Below are 20,245 nucleotides of genomic sequence, written 5' to 3' on the forward strand. Positions count from 1 at the left end.
ACTGATAAACACCCTAACACCCTGCATTTACAGTCATTATGACTTCGAAATACGAACAAAAATAAAACAATCAACTTTATACAAATCTTTATTAAGCATTAGTACATAAACAGTACTCGGAGGCATATCATGATAAAAATAACATAAAAAATACTTAGAATTACATGCATACATACATATAATCACGTCTATATCCCTTGCGGGGTAGACGGAGCCAACAGTCTTGGAAAGACTGATAGCCCACGTTCAGCTATTTGGCTTTAATTAGGATTAACGTTAATTATGCTAAATTGATGCGACTAAGTCTAAATATTTGAGCGACGGATTTTATATCACTGAAATGGAAGCTATACCCATAATAATTATGTATAAGTTTAGTTTGTAACTCAGTTGCGCATGAGTAAAATTACTTTTCAGACAAATAAATGCCCCATGTAAAACTAAAATAGTTCCTACTATCACGAGTGAGAAAAAAATGCGACGAAACTTATTTTTTTGTACAATAACTGATAGTCCCAAGCACCTATCCAGCAAGCACTACTTGATAAACATTACTGTTGTAAATATTTCATAATAACATCAATAGATGGCGTTAATTTATTAGATGAGTATATAAATTCAAATTTTTCGTAATTTTAAATAGCTCGTCACCAAAAACTTTCTACATATTGGGTATATTAATTTTACAAGATGTGGGTACAATACAGTGGGGCATTTTCACCGTATGGATCATAATAGCATGGACCAAACTGTTAGTGAGCGATAACCGCTGCCTCTATTTATAAATATTCCCTAGCACAACTGAGTCGTGAAGTGAATTCTAAATATTGTTTTTTTTATACAAGGAATATTCCCTATATCCGGTTATGTGGTGCAAAAAAAGAAATAGACACGAAATAGCCGAATTATCAAATCAAAATAGTTTTTGAGAGCTGATATTTACTTAACCTATAGAGTAATATTACAAAGAGAACTTAATAGCTTTCAAGATAAACATATTTTATCAAGTAAAAAAACATAAATTAACATCATGGCAAATGGCATATAACCTAGTAATAATCCGATATAAACTGAGCATAATATAAAAAAGTGGCATTATTGTGTAAAAAAACATTTGTACTTATATCTTGTTAAATAAAATTAATTCATTAAATATGAAAAGAGAATAACTTGTCTTTGTGCACAGCAGAAACCGGGCAATAGCGGGTTCCTATCGGTAACACTAGCTTTGACCCGCAGATTTGGCCGTGCAAATCTAGCGAATTTGGCGCCATTTACAAAATGAAAACGCTAAAGTTTGAAGGTTCTTCGCAAATTCCAAGCCAACTATAGTTTTTACCGTGATGAAAAGTACCCAATGTCTTTCTCCAGACTTAATTATATATACGCAAAATTTCAAGAAATTTAGTTTAGTAACGTGTGAAGAGGAAACTAACAAACAAACAAACTTTCGCATTTACAATATTAATTGGGCTAATGACACAAACACAATAAGAAACTTATTAGTAAGAAATGTCATAAAAGAAAACGATGTATTTTAAATCGTGGTAAGAAAAACACTTTAAGCTTATAATTACACAACCATTCCTTGATCTTTGCTTATTTTTGTCGTACCATATTTTATTAAAAATGAGTCTTTAGCCGTTAGTTTTAAAACTCAGAATAGCTTGTACCTAGCAATATGCTCACTTACTGTCAAATTATTTTACGAAAAATGGTTTTTAACCAACACCGTTACCTCTATTTACAACTTGTCTCTCAAGCCGTTAAATGTTATTCGCTTTTTATTTCATTTTATGGCATAGTTTACAATAAAGATTTAACCTAAATCCCTATTCACATAAAAAAATTCGTTATATTAATTTTATAGACAGGGCACGAAGCTGAATCAAATAAAAAATACACTCTTTGGTGGACCAATTAAGAAATTTGAAAAACTACATGGCAATAGAACACACATAGAAATTAATTAACTTTAACTTAGTTTAATAAAAAAAAACACAGATCGAACAAAATTAAAAAAACACGACAATATTATGTACCTATTTACTTTCCCACTTTTATAATCTTTAAATTTTATATGGCGCGAAAATATTTTCAATCAGAGCACGTCATTTGAACCCACGAACTGAGCTGTCTGCTATTGAAGCGAGTTAGCAAGAACTTTTTGTTTTTTGATTTTAAGTTTAATGTACTTGTAATAAGGTCTTTATTGACTTGGTTATTATTGAGTTTTCATTCGGTTTGTTTCTGGGTAGGTTGCGCTACTCTGTGCCGTCGAATATTTCCCAAGAAGACTTTTCAAAGTGGTACACATACACAATTTTTGCCTAAGAAGCCATATTTGGGTTAGAAGCTTTTTGGTTTGTCCAATTCCTTGCCAAGCTGACTCGACTTTCCATTATGAGATTCCAATACGTAAATAATTCGAGAACAATTTCATCTATTTACGATGACTTACTAATAAATTCGAGGCTCAAAATTTATAATTTAACGTTTAGCTGTTTCCTATAAATATAGTCACTTGTATTTAGATTTCTGTACTGTATGCGTATGATACAAGAACCAATAAGAATGTTATTAAATATCAGTTTTGCTAAATTAAGACGTAGGTTTTTTTCATGTCCTCTACAAATTTCCCACGAATATATTATTATATAAATGATTAATTAATATTTTGGCATATTCTCAGATATAAAACATCGACAGACTTTCGTATAACAACTACATATGTATATCTTACATACATATACTTCTTTTTTTATCTTTGCATATGTTAAAAAAAATCATACGCATCTATTTAGTACTTAGATCTCTTAATATAATATCATAACGCCATAAGACATATTTTAGTTATACTCATCAGCTTTCTTGTGTGACGTCATACATGTCCGCGAGAAGGCACGCGCGCGGGCCTGGATTTGAACCCGCGACCGCACAGCTGGGCCACTTGGGATGGAGTCTTACCACGAGTCTCTGGGAAGTACATTCTGGAAGAAACGATAGAAATAATAAATTGATAGCTCTAAATAACATATGGTTCGTGACATTTTATTTTAAAAATAATTTAATTTCTATTTTGAAAATGACCACTACAATGACATAAGGCGACTAAGGGAATAAAGTTGTTTAGACTAAGGGGCAATAAACAATAACCTACTATCAGATCGGAATTACTCTATGAGATTACGAGACTAACCCACTTCTTGTTCATTCAATTTTAATTACACAAAATGGCGGACTTAATTGTGTCACGCAGAAAAGTTCAAAATGGTTTCCCTGTCATATGCAGATACCGGGTTCCTCTCCTCACAAGGGAAAACGCCGTGTGTTTTATTCCATAATATTAATTCAATTACTTCTGCCGTGTGGTTCCCGGCGCGAATAGAAAAAAGAATAGGACCACTCCATCTCTTTCCCACAGATCAAGCCAAACAGCTGAATGTAGCCTTTCAATATTTTCAAGGCAGTTGGCTCTGTCTACCTCTGAAGGGATATAGACGTCATTATATGTATGTACGTATGTACTAACTTCTGAAACACGAAGAGGGCGACGGTGACGGCGGAGAATACGAGGAAGGAGTAAGGCCCGATGGCTTCCCTCATGGTGGGGAAGGTCATCCCCACGAGGAAGTTCCCGCCCCAGTTGGCCAGCGAGCCCCACGCCATCGCCGCCGGCCGGGGCGCCACTTCAAACATCTCTGTACAAAGAAAATAAATAATAACATACACACCTACATACATAAAACCATTCAGTCTTTTCAAGACTGTTGGCTCTGTCTACCCCGTAAGGGATATAGACGTGACCATATGTATATGTATGTTTGTAATGTATGTATGTAATGTATGTAATATATGTATGTAATGTATGATATGTATGTATGTATGTATGTAATATATGTATGTAATGTATGTACAATACTGACCAGATGCAATGAAATATGGTATCGGGCCGAGTCCCAGGCCGTAGACTAAAACGTACGCCAACACCGCTGCCATACACGCGTACGGCATCCAAGATAAGGCGTTCTGGAATTAACAAATATATCATTAAAATTAAATCGTACGTTGTACGTAAGTTGCCCAGTTATAATGCGTGACGCGCAGAAAGGCACAGGTTCAAATCCCACTGTTTGAATCTCAATTCTATCTTAAAGCCAAATAGCTGAACGTGGCCTATCGGTATTTTCAAGACTGTGGCTCTGTCTACCCCGCAAGGGATATAGACGTGACCATATTTATGTATGTATTTATGTTCCCGCGGAAATGATTACACGCGGACTAAGTCGCGGGCGGCCTCTAGTCTTATATATAAAATTCTCGTGTCACAATGTTCGTTCCTGTACTCCTGCGAAACGGCTTCTCTTGAAAATTATTTAATATACGAGTATTAAAAATTATTTATATGGCATAAACAACGTTTGCCGGAACAGCTAGCATGTGTACTCTTATGTATTGAAGCCCTCAAGGACGAATAATTCTCCCAGTTTTTTTTTCATATTTTCCATTATTTCTTCGCTCCTTTTAGTTGCAGCGTGATGTCATATAGCCTAAAGCCTTCCCCGATAAATGTAGACCATTTATCGGGACCATTCAAAGCAAAAAAAAAACAATTCGAACCAGTAGCTCCTAAGATTGTGTTAATTCATTCAAACAAACAAACAAACTCTTCAGCTTCATAATTTCACTAAAGATAACAAAATTAACTGTTAACAAAAGCACGTCATTCCCAATTCGTACTAGTAGCTCCTGAGATTAGCTCGTTCAAACAAATAAACAAACTCTACAGCTCCATAATATCAGTATAGATAACAAAATCAACTGTTAACAAAAGCACGTCATTCCCAATTCGAATCAGTAGCTCCTGAGATTAGCTCGTTCAAGCAAACTCTTCAAGCTTTATTTTATATATATAATAAAGCTTGAAGAGTTTGTTGATTAACACGAATTAACATTAACGCTTAATACGAGCACTGAAATCCTTATATGAGGATTCGAGTGCTTGTGGCAGGATTAACCTTTCTCAATCTTAAATCAGTGTGTGCTTGCACACTGAGTGGTTTAAGACACTCATTCCTGAGCATTAGTTAATTCTAGTTTTAACAAAGGCATTTAGTAAAAACTAGTTCGAACTAGGGAAAACGCGTTCTATCTAAAAACTAGTTTTAACTGTAACATACATACATAAAATCACGCCTCTTTCCCGGAGGGGTAGGCAGAGACTACCTCTTTCCACTTGCCACGATCCCTGCATACTTCCTTTGCTTCATCCACATTCATAATTTTCTTCATGCAAGCTTGGCGGTTTCGGGTACTTTTGACCTGACCCTTTACCAGGACGTCCTTAATTTGATCAAAATATGTTCGTCTAGGTCTTCCCACCCCGACCCTCCACACTCTCCATGTATATCTGCTTAGTCAACCTGTTTTCATTCATCCTCTCCACATGACCGAACCATCTCAACATACCCTTTTCTATTTCTGTAACTACATCTTCTTTCACATCACAACATTCCCTTATCACGCTGTTCCTTATCCGGTCACTGAATTTCACACCCAACATACTCTCATACATACATACATATGGTCACGTCTATATCCCTTGCGAGGTAGACAGAGCCAACAGTCTTAAAAAGGCTGAATGGCCACGTTCAGCTATTTGGCTTAATGATAGAATTGAGATTCAAATAGTGACAGGTTGCTAACCCAACGCCTAAAAAAGAATCCCAAGTTTGTAAGCCTATCCCTTAGTCGCCTTTTACGACATCCATGGGAAAGAGATGTAGTGGTCCTATTCTTTTTTGTGTTGGTGCCGGGAACCACACGGCACTGCCGGGAACCACACGGCACATACTCTCATTTCCACTGCATTTATTCTGCTTTAGTGCTTCTTAACATATATATATATATATATAGTATATACAAAATCAACAGTTCCAACACTCACAATGAACGTCATACACACGGCGAGCGCGGCCAGCAGCGCGGCGGCCGCCAGCGCCGAGCCCAGCAGCGGCGCGCGGCGGCCGGCGGCGGCCAGCAGCCGCGCCGCCAGCGCGCCCGTGCACGCGTTCACGGCGCCGCAGCCGATGGTCGCGTACTGCGACTGGAGCGCGGTGAGGCCGGCCTGCTTGAAGATCGTAGTCGAGTAGTAGAACACCTGGAGCCAAAGTGTTAATAAATAAAAATAATTAAAAAAAAAAATGTATATAAATATATATAGTATGTACATACATACATAAAATCACGCCTCTTTCCCGGAGAGGTAGGCAGAGACTAGCTCTTTCCACTTGCCACGATCTCTGCATACTTCCTTCGCTTCATTCATAACTCTCGTCATGCAAGCTCGGCGGTTTCGGATACTTTTGACCTGACCCTTTGCCAGGACGTCCTTGATTTGATCAAGATACGTTCATCTATCTAGGTCTTATTTTCGCTAGAACTCCAACAATACATACATATGGTCACGTCCCCATCCCTTGCGAGGTAGACAGAGCCAACAGTCCTGAAAAGACTGAATGGCCACATTCAGCTATTTGGCTTAATGATAGAATAGATATTCAAACAGTGACACACTGCTAGCCCATCGCCTAAAAAAGAATTCCAAGTTTGTAAGCCCATTCGCTTATTACAACATCCATGGGAAAGAGATGGAGTGGTCCTATTCTTTTTTGGTATTGGTGCCGGGAACCACACGGCACTCCAATGACGGTGACGATGACACACCGCATTGATCCCGCTGGTCTGCTGTCCGGCCTGCATGGTGCAGACCAGCAACAGCGGCAGCCTCAGCGAAGGTTCTCGAAGCACAAGAAAAATCCCAAGTTTATAAGCCTACCCCTCAGTCGTCTTTTACGACATCCATGGGAGATAGATGGAGTGGTCCTGGGAACCACACGGCACTCCAATGACGATGACACACCGCATTGATCCCGCTGGTCTGCTGTCCGGCCTGCATGGTGCACACCAGCAGCAGCGGCAGCCTCAGCGAAGGTTCTCGAAGCACAATAAAAATCCCTAGTTTATAAGCCTATCCCTTAGTCGTCTTTTACGACATCCATGCGAGATAGATGGGAACCACACGGCACTCCAATGACAATGACAATGACGATGACACACCGCATTGATCCCGCTGGTCTGCTGTCCGGCCTGCATGGTGCAGACCAGCAACAGCGGTAGCCTCAGCGAAGGTTCTCGAAGCACAAGAAAAATCCCAAGTTTATAAGCCTATCCCTTAGTCGTCTTTTACGACATCCATGCGAGATAGATGGGAACCACACGGCACTCCAATGACAATGACAATGACGATGACACACCGCATTGATCCCGCTGGTCTGCTGTCCGGCCTGCATGGTGCAGACCAGCAACAGCGGCAGCCTCAGCGAAGGTTCTCGAAGCACAAGAAAAATCCCAAGTTTATAAGCCTATCCCTTAGTCGTCTTTTACGACATCCATGCGAGATAGATGGGAACCACACGGCACTCCAATGACAATGACAATGACGATGACACACCGCATTGATCCCGCTGGTCTGCTGTCCGGCCTGCATGGTGCAGACCAGCAACAGCGGCAGCCTCAGCGAAGGTTCTCGAAGCACAAGAAAAATCCCAATAAGCCTACCCCTCAGTCGTCTTTTACGACATCCATGGGAGATAGATGGAGTGGTCCTGGGAACCACACGGCACTCCAATGACGATGACACACCGCATTGATCCCGCTGGTCTGCTGTCCGGCCTGCATGGTGCAGACCAGCAACAGCGGCAGCCTCAGCGAAGGTTCTCGAAGCACAAGAAAAATCCCAAGTTTATAAGCCTACCCCTTAGTCGTCTTTTACGACATCCATGCGAGATAGATGAGAACCACACGGCACTCCAATGACGATGACACACCGCATTGATCCCGCTGGTCTGCTGTCCGGCCTGCATGGTGCAGACCAGCAACAGCGGCAGCCTCAGCGAAGGTTCTCGAAGCACAAGAAAAATCCCAAGTTTATAAGCCTACCCCTCAGTCGTCTTTTACGACATCCATGCGAGATAGATGGAGTGGTCCTGGGAACCACACGGCACTCCAATGACAATCACAATGACGATGACACACCGCATTGATCCCGCTGGTCTGCTGTCCGGCCTGCATGGTGCAGACCAGCAACAGCGGCAGCCTCAGCGAAGGTTCTCGAAGCACTCGCGCCATACTCCACCTCTCGCCAGTAAGACTAGCTGACGCGCGGGTTTCCTCGCGAAGCAGTTCTATGTCTTCAGCTAGGACGCTGGGTGAAACGCCGCGGAGGCGGCTTAATTCTGTAAAAACGATATATATTTTTGTAGGCACATATATATTACTAGCTGTGCTCGTGACTCCGTCCGCGTGGAATAGTTATTTTAAGCGTCGTTGAAGCCCTCAGGGGTGAATAATTTTTCCCGTTTTTTTTACATTTTCCATTATTTCTTCGCTTCTAATAGTTTTAGCGTGATGTTATATAGCCTAAAGCCTTCCTCGATAAATGGTCCATTCAACACACATTTGCACAAATATAATCTTGGTCGAATTTCAAAAACATATCACTTAAGAATTCAATGAAAAAAAGTGTACTTAATAAAAGAATGCACAAATTCTTAAAGACTACTAAAACAGACAAAAGATACTTATGCAAAAGCTACTTAATAAAAAGTACAGAAAATAAAATATAAACTGAAACAACTTCATTCACCTTTCAAAGCACCATTTTCATCCCTCTTAACCACAAAGAGATACTTCGGACTCTCCGGCAACATGAACAGTACAGGTAAACAAAAAATGACTAGCAACGCGTAGACGGACAGTAGGTACGGCCAATCGTCGGCACCGCCTGAATAACAAAAAAAAAGCATTTAAAATTATACGTACATATGGTCACGTCTATATCCCTTGCGGGGTAGACAGAGCCAACAGTCTTGAAAAGACTGAATGGCCACGTTCGGCTATTTGGCTTAATAATAGAATTGAGATTCAAATAGTGACAGATTGCTAGCCCATCGCCTAAAAAAGAATCCCAAGTTTGTAAGACTCTGACGACCTCTGTGGCGCAGCGGTAATGCACTTGTCTGTGACACCGAAGGTTCCCGGGTTCAAATCCCGGTCAGGGCATGATGAGAAACGAAGTTTCTCTGATTGTTCTGGGTCTTGGATATTTATCTATATAAGTATTTATTACAAAATATAGTATCGTTGAGTTGGTATTTCGCAACACAAGTTTCGGACTTATATCGAGGCTAACTCAATCAGTGTAATCTATCCCGTATATATTTATTTATTACTAGCTGTCCCGGCAAACGTTGTTTTGCCATAAAAATAATTTTTAAGTAATTTCTAGGTAAAAAAAAATGTCAAGTGTGGACAACCCTTATCAATAAGAGGTATGCAAAATAGATGTTAGCCGATTCTCAGACCTACTGAATATGCCTGCAAAATTTGGTTAAAATCGGTAAAGCCGTTTCGGAGGACGTACTCCTCCGAAACAAACATTGTGACACGAGAATTTTATATATAAGATTTCTATGAAGGCGAATAGTATGAAATAAACTGAACAACGAAGAAGTCTCACCCAAAATAGACCGGAGCCCCATGACCTGCCCCACGAGCACGCCCAGGTTGACGCCCATGGGGCAGGCCACGCCCATCGTCCCGGTCAAGCTGAGCGGGGCCAGTTCCGCTAAGTACATTGGCACTATACTTGTTGTCAGACCTGCGAAATAAAAAAATATTGAATTGTAAAGTGCCGTGTGGTTCCGTGGGCACCAATAAAATACAAAGAATAGGACCCCTCCATCTCGTTCCCGTTGTTGTCGTAAAAGTCGACTAAAGGATAATCTTATAAACTTGGGATTCTTCTTTTAGGCGACGGGCACCAATAAAAAAAGAAGAATAGGACCACTCCATCTCGCTCCCATTGTTGTCGTAAAGTCGACTAAGGGATAGGCTTATGAACTTGGGATTCTTTTTTTAGGCGATGGGCTAGTAGCCTGTCACTATTTGAATCTCAATTCTATGATTAAGCCAAACAGCTGAACATGGCCTATCAGTATTTTCAACACTGTTGGATCTGTCTATCCCGCATGGGATATAGACGTGATTTGATTATAAGTATGTAAAATTAATAGGCACAGGTTTAAATCCTACCTCGGCCAATAACCATAATCACTCTTTTCTGATCTATATACTCACATTAGTTTGAGTGCTAACCCATGCTCTTACGGTGATGGAAGACATCGTTACGAAACCTGCACATTCAGGTTCAAAACCGTGATTTAACATGGATTTGGTTCCCCTTCAAAGATTCCGATGGTAATTATAAGCGTGAGACGCTATCAAGAAAAACCTGAATTACTCAATCATGGACAAAAGTTGCGATCCCGGCTCCTCTTCAGAGAGATGTGGATATCATCAGAATTAACGTCAGGAGGAATAAGTATGTGTGTTCACCTCCAGCCAGGCCGACCAGCAGCCTGCCTGCAATCAGCATCTCCACAGAGTTGGCAGCCCGACACAGCATGAACAACAGAGCGCCGCAGATAAAGAGCACACTCGTCACAATCGTAGCTTTTTTCCTGAAATAGAAAAAAAGATTTTCGAATTCCTTCTATCAATCTAGCAATAATCGGTACCTATATAAAAAAATCTTATGTTATTATTATTTATTTTGACATACAATTCAATACATTCAATTCTATCTTAAAGCCAAATAGCTGAACGTGGCCTATCAGTCTTTACAAGACTGTTGGCTCTGTCTAACCCGCAAGGGATATAGACGCGATTACATGTATGTATGTATTTTGACATACCTAATTGATTTAATAAATTTTATTTACAATGTTTTTAATCTTATATTTAAGATTTGTAATTGAAAATTGCCGTCCGACGAAAATGCTGCAGTGTAGTTTGTTCTACCGTTTCTTCTACACATGCGCATTGGTAGCGGTAGTAGATATAATTATACTTAAGTTATCATTAAATCTTAATACCTCGTATATTATTTAAAAAAATAAAAAGCTGTGCCCACGACGTCGTTTGCGTGAAATAGTTAATTTGGCCATCATTGAAGCCCTCAAGGATGAATAATTTTACCCGTTTTTTTCACATTTTTCATTATTTCTTCGCTCCTTATAGTTGCAGCGTGATACTATATAGGCTTTAGCCTTCCTCGATAAATGGTCTATTCAACACAAAAATAATTTTTCATTTTGAACCAGTTGTTCCTGATATGAGCGCGTTCAAACAAACAAACTCATCAGCTTTATAATATTAATATAGATTTAATACTGGATCTGTAGGCAATAACTATATATATTTTATTATTTATAATACTAGTTTATTGTATACAGTTTTTGTGCACACATATTTCACCTCGGAAGGCGTCGAAATATATCTCATATATAAAATTCTCGTGTCACAATGTTCGTTCCCGTACTCCTCCGAAACGGCTTGACCGATTCTCATGAAATTTTGTGAGCATATAGAGTAGGTCTGAGCATCGGCCAACATCTATTATAAAATGAAGAAGCAATAAAGAATTTCACAACATTTATACACTTGAAGAAGTGAAAATGCCGTGAAATTCTACTTTATTATGGTATAAATAAAATATACCTTCGTAACAAAATCCAGTGAGATATTGGAATCCTATCTAGATTCATTTGATTCATATTTGGCAAGGGTGTTATATGAAGGTCGGGTCACTTAAAACTTTTATAATCGCGATTCAGGCTGCATACTTTGTAGGGACGATGCTTAGCAGCGCCCTCTATGTGATGGGAGTCGAATCAATTAGGTGGCTTTTGAGCGGGATTGTCACCGTGATATTTATGATTCGATTTCAACACCTACTACTATTATAAAGGCGAAAGTTTGTATGGATGTATGGATGTTTGTTACTCTTTCACGCAAAAACTACTGAACCGATTACCATGAAATTTGGTATGTAGGTAGCTGAAGACCCAGAATAACACATAGGCTACTTTTTATCCCAGAGTTCCCGCGGGATTGATAGGGTTTCCATGCGGACGAAGTCGCGGGCGGCCTCTAGTTGTACATATAGTGAATAAACATTAAATACAACTGTGTGTAACAGACCCGCAGTTTGTTAATGTCTTTGTGATAATCACATTATAAATAAATTAAATACATACATACAATCACGTCTATATCTCTTCACGTCTATATCTGCCAACAGTCTTGAAGAGACCGATAGGCCACGTTCAGCTGTTTGGCTTTATGATGGAATTGAGATTCAAATAGTGACAGGTTGCTAGCCCATCGCAATAAATTAAATATATGAATATATGTAAGTGCCGTGTAGTTCCCGGCACCAAAAGAAAAAAGAATAGGAGCACTCCAGGTCTTTCCCATGGATGTCGTAAAAAGCGACTAAGGGATAGGCTTACAAACTTGGGATTCTTTTTTAGGCGATGGGCGAGCAGCCTATCACTATTTGAATCTCAATTCTATCATTAAGCCAAATAGCTGAACGTGGCCTATCAGTCTTTTCAAGACTGTTGGCTCTGTCTACCCCGCAAGGGATATAGACGTGATTATATGTATGTATATATGTATGTAAATATTCTTTGTCTCCATTCCTTCACGTTGATCACTCTACTAACATAGACGTAACTGTACTATATACTCACAATCTCGCTGTAAAAGTGTCCGTAATAAACAAATTAGTCTGTCTATTAACAAAAAGATCTTAATACATATTAAATACAATAAAGTACACAATTTTCAAATGTAAAGCTGCTTATTCACAATGGACAGAGTTTTATTGCAACACATTAAGATCTGTAGGAAGTTAAGCGAGAGTTCAAAACCTACCATCAAAAAGTAACTAATTGATTCGACTCCTGTCACATAGAGGGCGCTGCTAAGCATCGTAGCTACAAAGTATGGAGCCTGAATCGCGATTATATAAGTTTAAAGTGAGCCGACCTTCATATAACACACTCGCCAAATACGAATCAAATGAATCTTGATAGGATTCCAATATCTCACTGGATTTTGTTATGTATATTTTATATACATACCATAATAAAGTTGAATTTCACAACATTATCACTTCTTCAAGTGTACAAATGTTGTGAAATTCTTTATTGCTTCTTCATTTTAGCATTTTTTTCTATTTTTAATTTACTGTAACATTAGGAACTCGATCGAAACTACGGGCGAATCTTTATTATTTGAGTGAGATACTCATCATGGCCTATCGGTCTCTTCAAGACTGTTGGCAGACATAGACGTGAAGGGATATAGACGTGATTGTATGTATGTATTTAATTTATTTATAATGTGATTATCACAAAGACATTAACAAACTGCGGGTCTGTTACACACAGTTGTATTTAATGTTTATTCACTATATGTACAATGTTGAAATCGAATCATAAATATCACGGTGACAATCCCGCTCAAAAGCCACCTAATTGATTCGACTCCCGTCACATAGAGGGCGCTGCTAAGCATCGTCCCTACAAAGTATGGAGCCTGAATCGCGATTATAAAAGTTTTAAGTGACCCGACCTTCATATAACACCCTTGCCCAATATGAATCAAATGAATCTAGATAGGATTCCAATATCTCACTGGATTTTGTTATGAATATTTTATTTATACCATAATAAAGTAGAATTCCACGGCATTTTCACTTCTTCAAGTGTATAAATGTTGTGAAATTCTTTATTGCTTCTTCATTTTAGCATTTTTTTTCTTTTTTTAATTTACTGTAACATTAGGAACTCGATCGAAACTACGGGCGAATCTTTATTATTTGAGTGAGATACTCATCATGGGAACAATCGCGGTTAATTATTACGAAAACATACATATCTCGTCTTCTATCCTTACGGAGGAGACAGAGACAATAATCATAACACTCAAAGGCCACTTTTAGCTGAATAACATAATGATGATTTAAAATTCGGATATTAGGACAGTTTGCGTAAAAGAAGAATGCTGCGATGACTCGACTTCGTTCTCCCGAGAGCAAAAAAGTATACAAACATACCCTTTGCTTTCCTGAGAGACGGGCACAGACCGACAGAAATTCTAATAATCTACATACATACATATCATCACGTCTATATCTCTTGCGGGGTAGACAGAGTCTACAGTCTTGAAAAGACTGATAGGCCACGTTCAGCTGTTTGGCTTTATGATAAAATTGAGATTCAAATAGTGATAGGTTGCTAGCCCATCGCTCAAAAGACGAATCCCAAGTTTATAAGCCTATCTCTTAGTCGCCTTTTACGACATTTATGGGAACGAGATGGAGTGGTCCAATTCTTTTTTTTATTGGTGCCGGGATCCACACGACACATTAACGGCAGGATCTAATTATACTTAACTTTCCAATTCAGACACCGGCTTACAGTTGCAGTTACAATTTTATCATATGTACTAGCGACCCGCCACGGACGAGTAGTATTTATACTGATAACCTTCCTATTAAATCACTCTATCTATTTAAAAAAAACATCAATATCCGTTGTATAGTTTTAAAGATATATAAGGCAAAGGCTTATAAACTTGGGATTCTTATTTTAGGCGAAGGGCTAGCAACCTGTCACTATTTGAATCTCAATTCTACTATAAAGCCAAACAGCTGACCGTAGCCTGTCACTTTCTTCAGGACTGTTGGCTCTATCTACCCCGGCAAGAGATATAGACGTGACTATATGTATGTATACATATAAACATACAGAGATAGGAACGGACGCGGGAAGCGACATTGATTTATACTAGGTATGCAGTGAAGTGATGGATTAGGCAATTAAATAGTAATAGGACATTTTTCATTCTTTCTCAACACCTGATTCTTCTTTTTGCCATTTTCTGACCCACCATCAGAAAAACTCAGTGTCTGTAACAGAGATGGCGCTGCTTATCATCGCCCATACAGCTGCGCTATCTAAATCGCGATAGCATAAGTTTTAAGGGACCTCGCTTAAACATCCTCCACCTCAAACCTCATCTATCACTAGGGCTGCAGGCGGCCCTTGTGAAATTACCTTTTTAAAAATAAAATAATTCATGACTTGAGTATCATGAGTATGGTACATTTCAAACATCACTTAATAATTGTTTTATCTTTCGGTTTCACAACATAAGTTTACGTCGTCATAAGAATAACTTAACACTAAGTTTACTGTCGCTTCCAAAACGTCAGTGCTGAAGAAGCGGTTAAACTTTTTTTTTTTTCAATAACGTTAACTTCACAATTATCTCACCTGCCCATAGTATCGGCCAGCAGGGACCCCAATATGGAGCCAGTGCATCCACCCACGATGAAGATGGACACCACAGATGCCCACAACACCTCCAACCACCCAGCGTCCAGAGTAACATCGTAACGAGTGACGAAACTCTGGTTACAGAACTCCTTTAACAGCTGCAAAATTAAAGAGGGTTATAAGCTTGCAGCACTGTTTTATTGGCTGTAAAATTAATGAGACGTATAAATTTTAGTGATGGTGGGCCAGCAACATATTTGAGTCTCAATTCCATCATTATTTCCAGCCGTACAGCTGATTGTGAACTTTCAGTCTTTTCGAGATATGGCTCTGACCTGATTATATGTATTTATGTTTAATTAAGAACATTTTGTAAGGTCTTACTTAGGTTTGGACACCGGTCAGTCAAGATGTATTGTTTTTTTTTTATTGGTCTTGCAGAAATAAAACATAAGATTAAAAAGATATACTTAGATGATAGTCATTTTCATGTATAATGCATTTTTTATAATAAACTTTGATACATACATACATATGGTCACGTCTATATCCCTTGCGGGGTAGACAGAGCCAACAGCCTTGAAATGATTGAATGGCCAATGTTCAGCTATTTGGCTTAATTATAGAATTGAGATTCAAATAATGACAGGTTGCTAACCCATCGCCCAAAAAAAGAATCCCAAGTTTGTAAGCCTATCCCTTAGTCGCCTTTTAGGAGATCCATGGGAAAGAGATGGAATGGTCCTATTCTTTTTTGTATTGGTGCCGGGAACCACACGGCACTTTAAATCTTGTTCAATCTGCGTGATTTGTGCATATTATATATATGTATGTTTTTATTATAGTTTCTATCTAGTTATCTACATACTCGCTGATTTAATTTATTTATGACACAAACGTGACTAAACATTTGTGCTCAACATGAGAATATCGACAAATAAATGCAACTGAATAACAAATCCAGGAAATTACCTAAGCGCTGTGCCCACAAAGACTTGTACACTTCCTTCTAAAGTCCGTGCTCCTTTTAATAAGAGAAGTTAACAAATCTTGGATCAACTCGTTGTCTCAAACTTACGCAAGTTTTGGCATTCCGTTCCCTTCTTCGGAAGGATCCGGGGTCTCTGACTGCGACCCAGGACCCACCACTCACCCAGAGTGGGGAAGTGAAGTTTTCACAACAAGCGACTCTTACCTGACGTGTTAACGTAAGGAATGTAACTCAGGCTGGATCAGCTGGATGTTTCCAACTCACCTCAGCCGGCGTACCCCGATCATCATTCTACCTGGCATTTATTCCAGTTGTTAACTCATGAAGAAGCCCAAGAAGCGCCTATGAGCTCAGAGTAGTTAATCCCAAGGAGTGTGGCTAATGCTGATCATAAGAAGAAGGGTCTCTCGTATGAACTCCGCGACCCGTTAACCGGAGAATTTAACCCAATTTAGATCATGCTTATAATTCCCAACTCACCTTTTAGATTAGAATTGTAATTCCTTCTGGCCTTTCTAATTGCGTCACTGAGGATGAGACCAGCGTCTGCTAAAGACGTTTCAGCAATGATTTAATCAGGTTTACTCATAAAGCGACATCCGAATGGGCTTCGCGTCGCTTCATTAAACTTATATAGTTTTTATGACAGCTGCATGGATCTCTCTGTAACAACTGTGTAACTATAATTCCCAACTCACCCCAGCAGGCGTGTTAACTACCCCGATGTTGTACCCCACCGGCAGCGAGGAGCCGAGGGTGGTGACCACTCCGGCCAGCACCAGGTAGAACGACCATCCCGCCTTGTATTCACCTGATTGGGTCAGCTGCTGGTGTTCGTTGGTTACCTGCAAACGTTCTGGTTTTAGGTAAACAAGTTTACATACATACATACATATCATCACATCTATATCCCTTGCGGGGTAATCAGAGCCAAAACAGTCTTGAAAAGACTGAAAGACCACGTTTAGCTGCTTGGCTTAATAATAGAATTGAGATTCAAATAGTGACAGATTGCTAGTCCATCGCCTAAAAGAAGAATCCCAAGTATATACCTAAGCCATTCACTTAGTCGCCCTTACGACATCTATGGGAAAGAGATGGAGTAGTCCTATTCTTTTTTCTATAAGTGCCGGGAACCACACGGAACAAACGGCGGTAAACAAGTTTAAAAGAAAAAAATGTGTTCTAGCTGCATCTTCTCCCGTGCAGATAGTTAAAATCAAATGAAGGAAAAGCCTTTTAAACTTGGGATTCTACTTCAAGAATATAGGCTAGCAAACTGTCAGCCATTAAGCCAAGCAGATGACCTATGACCGGGCTTTAATTATTTTTGAGCCAATTGGCTGTTGTAGGAGTTGTAGCCTTCTTGTATGGGTACGATTTCTAGTCGAAGTTGGATGTTTTTTATATTGAATGGCTACTCCATTGAGCCCGCCCAGAAAGTATGAATAAAATATTTCATTTCAGTACCTTTAGTTGTTTAAGTATCTAAAATACAACAAAAATATGTAATCAACTGAAAACAAACTGTAATGAATCTTGTAGCTTACTTTGTAATTACAAAATTATTTATCTGAGAAATAATTATACCTAGTTTTCTTAGTCCGTCAAGGTTGAATTAAAATGAAGGCTGATTATGCACATCTATTTTTAATTTATATATTATCCCTCTGTTCAAAAATTATTCAAGAACACTGAAAAATGTTAAACAACTTTTTACTGTATGTTTTAAGAAAATGAACTATAAGAAGAATTTAAATTTTTTTTCAATATTTAAATAATGTAATCTTCGTGTGACGATGATCATAAGATGTTTATCGATTAGAATCAATTTTTAAGACTCTATAAAGAGTATTTTACACCAATTTAAATTTGCAAACGATACACAGATATATAACAAAATATATTAGAATAAAAAAAAAAACATTTATGATACTGGCAACTTACAAAAAAATTCACTAACTTTTTCAGCACCATATTAAAAAGACAAGAGAAATTCACATAACAAGTTGAACATCACTTCATGCAACAACTTTACGCATTACAAGACACTTTGAACAGTTAGTTTAATTACAACTTTGAGAATGCAACACTCAGGTCCATCGCCACTAAACATGCAATTTTTTTACAATTAAAATAATTTTAAATATGGAACACTTTTTTTTTCTTTCACCACTTTGACGTGCACACAGATATCAAAGCGACGGATATATCGGCCAGTGCCGGCAGCACAGAGCAAAACGCGAATATTGGCCAGTACCAATCACAGAGCCAACCGTCCAACACGAAGTACGAGAGAGTTATGGAGGCTGATCCATGTGCGCCAATAGCTGAACGTCGGTTAAGGATATATAGATAATCAATCTGTTATACTTCATATGAGGAAAATTTGTGTATTTAAAACTAAAATTTAAGTAAACAATATCATGACGTAAGTAGATTAATGAGTTTTTTAATTTGCGATCTATAAAAAGAGTTTCAATCGTTTGAGATATCTACATACATACCTATAATCACGTCTATATCCCTTGCGGGGTAGACAGAGCCAACAGTCCTGAAAGGCCACATTCAGATGTTTGAACCAATGATAGAATTCAGATTCAAATAGTGACAGGGTGCTAGCTCATCGCCTAAAAGAATCCCAAATTTATAAGCTTATCCCTTAGTCGCCTCGTGGGAACAAGATGGAATGGTCCTATTCTTTTTTTTATTGGTCTCGGGAACGACACGGCATTATATATGATATATATATATAAATATCGGATATCTGTTTAAGATAATAATTATAGCAAACCAATGAGTAGTTTTATTTTTCTAGTAAATTATTAACTACGTTAGATTGAAATTAGTTGAGCGGTGATTTGGAACCTCCATAGGTACCTTCCATTCCAATTTTTGAGCAGTCGCGTAAAAGGCGTCTGAATAGTACAAAGCAACATACATTTTTATATGCACATAATTACGTCCATGATTGAAAAATACAACTCTTTTGACCTTTCGCTCTTTTGTCAAGAACTAAAAGGAGACTGTGCTAATTAAAACTGAATGGAAACCAACACATCTATATTAATATTAAAAAGCTGAAGAGTTTGTTTGAACGCCCTAATCTCAGGAACTTCTGGTTCGAATTGAAAATTTATTTTTACGTTGAATAGACCATTTATCGAGAAATCACGCTGCGACTATAAGGAGCAAAGAAATAATGGAATATGTGAAAAAACGGGGAAAATTATTCATCCTTGAGAGCTTTAATGATGCCCAAAATAACTACGAGTATACCACGCGGACGAAGTCGCGGGCACAGCTAGTTATTTGTATATTTTCGAAAAAAAGAAACGTTGCTTTTCATACGCTATTTCAATGAACATACATATAACTACTACTCACAAAATAATATACATATTACTAATTACACCAGCTCAGATTACAGTTTCTTTTGCAAAAATTATAAACAGGGATTATAAGTATAAGGTTTATATTAAATGATGATTCAGATAATAATGGACTCATGCGAAGCTAGTATAATACATACATATCTATATATGTATAGTCATATACAGGCTTCCGATTATAATAACATATTAGGTTTATATTAAATGATGATTTAGATATTAGAATAGCTTAAAAGCCAGCCAAAGCAAACAGCCAAACGTGGCCTATCAGTCTTTTCAAGACTGTTGGCTCTGTCTACCCCGCAAGGGATATAAACGTGATTATATGTAGATAATGATGGACCCGTGCGAAGCTAGGTCGTGGTCATTAATAATAGTTAAAATAAACATAGATAGTCCCAGTCTAAACGGATGAATCATCTCTCTTATCAGTAAATGTGAAGATGATCTAATGAATGTAAAGCTATCAATTATAATATTATCCAACCCTACGTAGGTCAGTCGAATAATAATGAAATAAATGATTTTATGTCGATCGCGGAGAACGGAAAAATACACTGGTGATTAGCAAGGGATATTCTTTATCTATACATTTAAAAAAGCGTCTT

The 20,245-nt window shown here is 38.4% G+C and overlaps 1 protein-coding gene across 1 annotated transcript in view; it reads right to left on the reverse strand.

The window, feature by feature from the left end:
* Window positions 1–102: 102 nt before the first annotated feature.
* Window positions 103–20,245, reverse strand: part of LOC106139244 (solute carrier family 2, facilitated glucose transporter member 1) — a 30,780-nt gene continuing 10,637 nt past the window's right edge. Inside the window, exons 2-11 of the mRNA XM_060944359.1 lie at window positions 16,944–17,090; window positions 15,252–15,412; window positions 10,459–10,583; window positions 9,581–9,721; window positions 8,708–8,845; window positions 8,098–8,297; window positions 5,948–6,160; window positions 3,927–4,029; window positions 3,533–3,701; window positions 103–2,990 (exon numbers count right to left, since the gene is read on the reverse strand). Coding sequence (XP_060800342.1) covers window positions 2,882–2,990; window positions 3,533–3,701; window positions 3,927–4,029; window positions 5,948–6,160; window positions 8,098–8,297; window positions 8,708–8,845; window positions 9,581–9,721; window positions 10,459–10,583; window positions 15,252–15,412; window positions 16,944–17,090 — 1,506 coding nt within the window. The 3' untranslated portion in view covers window positions 103–2,881. The remainder of the gene's footprint in view (window positions 2,991–3,532; window positions 3,702–3,926; window positions 4,030–5,947; window positions 6,161–8,097; window positions 8,298–8,707; window positions 8,846–9,580; window positions 9,722–10,458; window positions 10,584–15,251; window positions 15,413–16,943; window positions 17,091–20,245) is intronic.

The sequence above is a fragment of the Amyelois transitella genome, chromosome 5 (assembly GCF_032362555.1).
Source record: "Amyelois transitella isolate CPQ chromosome 5, ilAmyTran1.1, whole genome shotgun sequence".
NCBI classification, from domain to species: domain Eukaryota; kingdom Metazoa; phylum Arthropoda; class Insecta; order Lepidoptera; family Pyralidae; genus Amyelois; species Amyelois transitella.